We start from the raw sequence: 7,461 nt of genomic DNA, 5'->3' as shown, positions 1-7,461 counted from the left end.
AGCCCCAAAATAAAGGATCTCGGGTAATAGGGTGGGGGTTAAAGGCTTCCTAGATACGGAGGGCTAGAGCCATCCCTAAGCAGTTTTCTTAAGAGCTACATTCCCCTCCTAATTCAACTAGGCTAGTAATGACTCCACGATGTGCGTTTTTTTTGGGGTGCAAGTGTTGCCAACACATTTCCCCCTGCCATGGCTCCCTGCTGCCTTCAGCGTATATGCACAACTCAGCCGTATTTGTAGCCCTGTGTTTTATTAGCCTTGTTGAATCCATTAAAAAAAATGTAAACAGCTCTCTCGAAGCTTTTGCTGCCCAGCCCGGACGCCGGCGTGCTCCTCGCCGGTCCTCTTCCACGCAGCACGCGACTGAAAGAGAAGATTGGGGGTGGGGGAATACGCAGTTAACACCCCGTACAAGAAAACTTAGGATATATATATATATATATGTCAGCATTAATCTGAAAACAAAACCCATCTGCTTTCTACGCCTAGCTAACCACCATGAGAATTACCTGCAAAAGAGTCGAAGTTGGCTTACGGTCTATGTTCCGCGCCCAGCCTCAAAACCACTTCCTGATCAATGTCTTTTTTTCTCCGTCAACCTGCCAAGACAAACCTGGGTTACAAATATATATTTATACCGCACATGGCAAAGCCTCTACGCTTTCTACCTTGCCCCCCCCCTCACACACCCTGCCCAGCAACCAGCGTTTCCCCACGAAAGGGTTTCTGCGAACCCGCACTGACTCTCAAGAGCCCAGCGTGGGGGTCAAGCGTTCCGAGACTGAACCTGCGTCCCCCTCGGACTGGACAATGGCAGCTGACCTCCCCCCCACAAAAAGCATTAGTCGCGGAGGAAAACGGTTGCTTAGGAATAAGCGTGGGCTACGGGGGAAAAGTTAAAATGCAAACACGATGGCAGAGAACGTTACAGTTACGTGGACTTAAGTCTTAAGGAAGAGTCTCCCGAGATGAGCATTAGTCCCTTGGGGGGGAATTTGTTTTTTCCCCATCTGACATCTACCCTACCGGCAAAGAAATGGCTGTGAACGCAACACCCCTTCTGACCCACATGGAATTTATGCCACAAAAAACAAAGACTCGGTACAGGAGATTTTTTTTAAAAAGGGTTTTTTTTAAGGGTGTTTTTTTTTTCAGCTGACCGAAACTGGCAGAGAAAATTTTTGCTTTCGGACGGGTTAAAACATTCAGACTTTCAAAAAAATATATATATATAAATATGAGCTCTCAACAGGAGGAAGGATGCGGACATGAGGAAAGGAGTTACCTCGAATTACGGGACTATCCCCACATATGAACTAGCCAAGAGAGCAGCTTTCGTCCCAGAGGTTCTCTCTCTCTCTCTGTTGGATGCACAACACTTCGCTTTTTCGTCAAGGCACTGCAGTTTTCCATACGCTAGCAGAGAATTCTCAGAACTTAAGAAGGCAACGACAAAGCTAGCTAAATTAGGTCACAGTTATCGGCCTTGGTACACTGTCAAGAATTGGCAGCAGCAGCTGACCCCGGTTACAACGAGGCTCCCTTGTCGGCTAAGAACGTCTGGCTGGCTTTTCAAGCTACCAAAGGTGTCAGCTAATTCTTGCTCACACGCTAACTCTTGTCGCAAGCTGTCTGCTCTGAGTCACCAGGTGCAAATTACAATGGGGAGCGGCGGTGTTATTTTTCAAAGGTTGGATCCGTTCTAGCCAAGCTGAGAACGGACCCCATGGATGGGGAAAGGAGGTGGCTACGCTCCTTTAGATACTCTTGCTTCAACTTCAATCACCCTCAACCTGACCTGGCATCTATCTACTGTACTTAAAAGTACAGTAAGATTTGCGTTGTTTTCACCACCGTTACGATAGCCAGCCTGAAAATCCTCTCTGCAGCTAGCTGCCCTTCCTCTCTGACTGTACACTTTTGACGCTCAAATCCAGAGTTGTGTTGTGCGGCAAGATGTAAAATTTCAAGAGCAGATGATTTTTTTTTCAGATGGACTTTTAATAGGCTTCGTGAAGCCAAAAGGAAAACTGTACAAGAAATCCTTTTTAAACCACTTCAAAATTACAACATCAATTGAATTAGGCATATACTTTTCTTCCAGTAAAAAAAGGACAACAGAAATAAACATTTTTTTTTCCACGAGCCTCTTGCGAGTTAAGATTTGCAGAGTCTTTCTGGGATACGTTTTATGGCATACAAGCAAAAGTCTCTTAAATTGCAGGTTGAACATACAAGCAAAGTTTCGCTTTAGGTATACCAAGGTGGGTTGCCTTTTAAAGCCGTTTATAAAGTCATACCCAGGCTACAGAGCCTACCTTGCTACACTAAAGTTTGTTACAAAACGATGCACTAAAACAAACCGACTTCACAGCTTGCTCAGCTTCTACTGAACAATTACGGTCCTTTCTCGCTCAAAACAAAACCAAAAAATCCACAGAAATGGGGCCCCAAAACCTTCCAGTCTTTTTCTTTTTAATAAAAAAAAACAACACACACTAAAGGACACACAACCAAACACACACACACACACCCCTCTGCTCACAAATGAACTAAAATCTTAAGTGCTTTAAAAAAAAATACGTTAAAACACTTGAGAGAGGAAAAACCCAGAGCTTTCTTTGAGTCTGAACAGACCATCGCATATTAGAAGCTGTCAGGCTGTGCTTTTGTTTTGACAAGGTCAGAACTGAGTTTACTACAAAAGTGAGAATATACAAAGGAGATGACTACACAAGAACGGATTTCAGCGAAGCTCCCAAAATCTTTATAAATACAGCCATTGGAAGGACGATCTTGAGCCAGGAAGGTTTTTTACTCGTTGTGTGTAGCTGAGGACAAGAAGCAGGCAGAATTGTAAAGGCACCGAAGCATAGACAAAGGTCCCAGCATTTCTTCCTCCCCTACTCGCTTGCAAAGCAGCACCTCAAGGCTACCAACGCTATCTCTCCTTATCTCCCACCCCTTTCTTTTTCGTTCCTGGGCTTTCGAGAGGCTTTCTCTGGCGTCATTTCCAGCTTCCGGGAAAAAAACAACCGCTAGTCACGAACGACTCGCAATTTTGGCTTTGGGTCCGACTAAGCGTGGCGCATGCATTAATGAGGGCGGGGGGTTCCTCCCCCCCCGTTAAAGGCCTGCCAGAAGAGCAGCGATTTTTGAAGGCAAGGAGAGGCTTGCCGGCAATAGGCTCCAAAGCGAACCTAGCGGTACTTTCCAAAGGTTACCATCCCTGCAAAAATCAAAAAGAGGCTCCAGGCATTCCCGTGTCAGTGTATCCTTTCCCTTATGATCTAGGGCTTACCATAACTGTCATAGCTGTCTCTGTAGGAGCCTCCTGAAGGCCTGTCGCCATAGCTGCCTTGACTCCTGCTGTGGGGAGAAATGAGAAGATGCTCATTCACAAGGCACAGCTACAACCAGCAGGTGCATGGGGCTATTTTTTGACCCAACCTCCCCAGGGCTTACCTGCTGCCACCATAGTAGTCTCTAGAACCACCGTATCCCCCGCTTCTCGATTCAAACCGGCTGCCACCGTAACCTCGGTCTCCACCGGCTCCTGGGGAAGGAGAACCGAACAGAGGCTTGAGGTGCATCCAGTTCAACGCAACCAAAGTCCGAAGGTACAGAGGCCACTTGCAAGCCCCGGCTCACCTCTGGAGAAGCCCCGGCCCCGGCCTCTGCCTCCGCGGAAAAAGCCCCGGCCGCCAGCCGAGCCGCCTCTGTAGCCGCGGGACCTGTTGTCGGACGACTTGCCTGCTTGATCAACCCTGATTTGGCGGCCGTCGACAGACTGGAAAAACGAGGGGTTTCGGGGTTAGCAGAGTGCTCCACAAGGGTATTATAATTAAGACGCACGCAAAAGTGGTGACTATCAAACAGATCCTCAGTTAATAATAATAATTCATTATTTATACGCCGCCTATCTGGCTGGGTTTCCCCACCTACTCCGGGCGGCTCCCAACAGAATAGTAAAAACACGATAAAACATCAAACATTAAAAACTTCCCTAAACAGGGCTGCCTTCAGATGTCTCTGAAAAATCAGGTGGTTGTTTATTTCCTTGACCTCTGATGGGAGGGTGTTCCACAGGGAGGCCCCACCACCGAGAAGTTACGTTTCCCCAAACTGCTAACTTTTAACAGTTGCTCTATCGTAATCACATCCTAAAAACAGAAGGACTTCTGTTCTACCAAGGACCGCTGTTCAGAACAGCCACCACAGAACAGAACTCACCTTCCCATTCATAGCCATCATCGCATCTTTAGCATCATCAACACTCTCAAAGGTGACAAAGCCAAACCCTCTGGATCTCTGGGTTTCTCTGTCTTTGACGACAACAACTGGTGGGAAGGAAGGAGAAGAGAAGAAGAGTTTGGATTTGATATCCTGCTTTATCACTAACCGAAGGAGTCTCAAAGCGGCTCACATTCTCCTTTCCCTTCCTCCTCCACAAAAAACACTCTGTGAGGTGAGTGGGGCTGAGGGACTTCAGAGAAGTGTGTCTAGCCCAAGGTCACCCAGCAGCTGCATGTGGAGGAGCGGAGACGCGAACCCGGTTCACCAGATTACGAGTCTACCGCTCATAACCAACACACCACACTGGCTCGCTCTTAAATTTCTCACTGGAAGGAGAAATTTAAGCCCTTTGGTCACAAAGCCAAACTTATCCCTATGAGAATTCGTGCTAATCAGAGTGCTTATTTCATTCTTAATTTGAGTGTGGGGCAAACTCAAGGTTATCTTTTATACCGGCTGAGCCTACCACGTACCAATCAATGCTGAAGTAATTTTTTTTTAAAATTACCATCAGTGATCTGTCCGTATTTAGAGAAGACTTGCTCCAGCGACTGTTCATTGGTGTCAAAACTGAGGCCGCCGACAAAGAGCTTTCCTTCATCTGATGCCATTTTCTCCCCTGGGAGCAAAAAAACAAGCCTCGTGTTCAGCATTCGCCCAAGGTGACAACACACAACACCCCTGCTAGAACAAGTTCGCCGGATCATCAACCGGGTGGGGTCACGACTCCCTCAAAACTTAAGGAGCTTAGCAGCCAGTGACACAAATCCTGTTTTATCTGTTTTCTTCAATGCAGAAGAGAAAACAGTTTCATTACCTTTAAACCTTTGTTTATAAAAATACTGTACAGTGGTACCTCGGGTTACATACGCTTCCGGTTACAGACTCCGCTAACCCAGAAATGGTACCTCGGGTTAAGAACTTTGCTTCAGGATGAGAACAGAAATCGTGCGGTGGCAGCAGCGGGAGGCCCCATTAGCTAAAGTGGTGCTTCAGGTTAAGAACGGACCTCCGCAACGAATTAAGTACGTAACCAGAGGTACCACTGTACTAACCAGCCCTGCATGAAAAGCCACATTTGCCACAAACGTCCCCCCTTCTACAGAATTGTTGGAAATGTAGAAGGCAGGCTCCTCTTTTGCAAGTAGGCAAACAAAAGGAAAAAGGATGGGGGGGGGGAGCGAAGCAGATAAAGAAAAAAAATGGTATTCTTGTATTGAATGTGATTAGTAGTCTATCACAGCTGAAAAAACCTTAAAAAATGTAAACAAGCCCATTCCTATCCTTTTTTTAAAGCTCCAAGGCCCATGTGTTAAGTAACACCTGTACATGAAAGGCCTTCTCCCTTCTTTCAACCAACCATACTGTTAAAGATACTTTTAATTGGCCCTTCTCTTAATGTTTATCCTTTTCATGTATTTCTACGCAAGTGCAGATTATAAACTTTGCGAAAATAATGAATTGGGATATTCTTCACGCCATCAAAAATGTCTCAATTAAAATCTGCGCGCAAGGAAGGTTAGCAGTTGAAAAACAAACTGAAATGTCTCAAGGAAGGTTAGCAGTTGAAAAACAAATCAAAATAAGCAGATGAAATGTCAGAAAGGCTGTGCAAAAATAGTAATAGTTTATTTTTTATACCCCGCCCATCTGCCTGGGTTTCCCCAGCCACTCTGGGCGGCTCCCAGCAGAATAATAATAATAATAATAATGCAATTTTATCACGCATCTAAAATGCAACCTTTTTGCTGTCCATTCAGGACCTGCCTTGCGTGGGGGCGGGGAATTAAAGCCACCACGTACGCGCATGCGCGCCCGTTTACACTACAGGTACAGGGATTTAGGGCAGCCGCTAGCGCATGCGCGGAAACCCACCCCGTCTCTCGCTCTCCCTCCGCGCATGCGCGCCACTACCCCCCATCCCTTCCCGGCTCCGCCGCCATTTTGAGTCTTCCTTCCCCCACAAGCCTGTCGGGAAGCCATTTTGTTTTTGTCCCTTCCTCCCGGTGCGCGGTTCGCCGCTCGCCTTCCAAGCGGACCCACAGTAAGTAAAAAAATAAAAAGGCGCCTTTTTTCTGCGACTGACCACCCGACCTATTAATATTATCAACCAAAAGATATATATTTTTTATTTCTTTATTTCCCCACCTTCGTGCGCCCGCCCCGCGTCGCCCCCCTCCCCCTTACCGAAGTCGCTTCCTAGCTGCGCAAATGAATCTCGAGCTTCAAAGTCCCAGCGCGAACTACGCAGCGGCTTGGCTGCGCCTCCGCTTATATACCGGCCCTGAGCCCCCGCCCTCCTCATGAATATGCAAATGAGCCCGGCTCTGTCGAAAATGGCGCCCGCTCCTGCTCTCTTGGGGAGAGAAGGAATAAGGTAATCTGCGGTCGCCATTGGTCGGAGGCCGATTAATATACATGAGGGGAGGCGGGGCCGGAGTGTAAGCAGCAAAAAAAAGCATATCTCCGGGCTCCTTTCCGTTTCCGCCACCGCGTGAAGAAAGGAAAGACGTGATTGGCTGAGGCGGTTAGGTCGTTAAGGGCGACGAGGCCTTCTCGTGAGCTGATTGGTGCAGGTATATCCCCGCCCACAAGCCGCAAGACGTCGCTCGGAGCATCTCTGGCTCAGCCGCCAGACAGGGAGGGAGGGGGCGGAGCGAGGGGGCGTGGCCGCCCTGACCTACTTTCGCGCCCTTGTCAGCAATGCGGCGCGGTTTTGCCGCAACGAACAAAGGCGATTCGTGGGAGGAGGAGGAGGGCCCGGCCGCCATCTTGGAGCGGGAAAGCAGCATGGCTGCCTCAGGGCCCACAATGCATAGCGCGGAAAAGGCCACCCCCCCACCAAAATATTAAAACGCCTCATAAGTACGTGTCAAAACAATCAAAAGTCCTCACATAACATTCACAGTTCGCGAAATAAAAATGAAATAAAAATGTTTTCAGGGGCAGCCCCTTTACCACGGTCACTGTGTCTGTGTTTATATATGTTTAAAATTAGAATAAGGAAGACCATATATGTATTTGTTCGTGTGTGTGTGTGTATAGATATATGTATGTGTGTGTGTGTGTGTGTGTATAGCTATATTTATGTGTGTATATGTGTGTGTGTATGTGTATATATATGTGTGTATATATGTATATATGTCTGTGTGTGTGTGTGTGTAT

General features: G+C 47.3%; 1 protein-coding gene across 4 annotated transcripts; it reads right to left on the bottom strand.

Annotated features, from left to right (window-relative positions):
* Positions 1-233: 233 nt before the first annotated feature.
* On the bottom strand, positions 234-6,633 carry CIRBP (cold inducible RNA binding protein). Of its 4 annotated transcripts, none has more exons than XM_080989221.1 (8): positions 6,484-6,633; positions 4,805-4,915; positions 4,234-4,340; positions 3,652-3,790; positions 3,466-3,556; positions 3,302-3,369; positions 510-2,831; positions 234-363 (listed from the first exon to the last, which is right to left on the bottom strand). In XM_080989221.1, exons 1-7 carry the CDS (start codon positions 6,599-6,601, stop codon positions 2,815-2,817), a joined length of 651 nt encoding a protein of 216 aa, XP_080845347.1. In that variant the 5' UTR covers positions 6,602-6,633; the 3' UTR covers positions 234-363; positions 510-2,814. The 4 variants fall into 4 exon arrangements, with proteins under 4 accessions (XP_080845347.1, XP_080845349.1, XP_080845348.1 ...); XM_080989223.1 differs by having other exon boundaries at positions 510-599; XM_080989222.1 differs by having other exon boundaries at positions 3,302-3,366.
* Positions 6,634-7,461: the final 828 nt, after the last annotated feature.

This window comes from Podarcis pityusensis, assembly GCF_964106645.2.
Source record: "Podarcis pityusensis genome assembly, chromosome: 18".
Taxonomy (NCBI): Eukaryota; Metazoa; Chordata; class Lepidosauria; order Squamata; family Lacertidae; genus Podarcis; species Podarcis pityusensis.
This window is presented reverse-complemented; position numbering and strand designations above follow the sequence as displayed.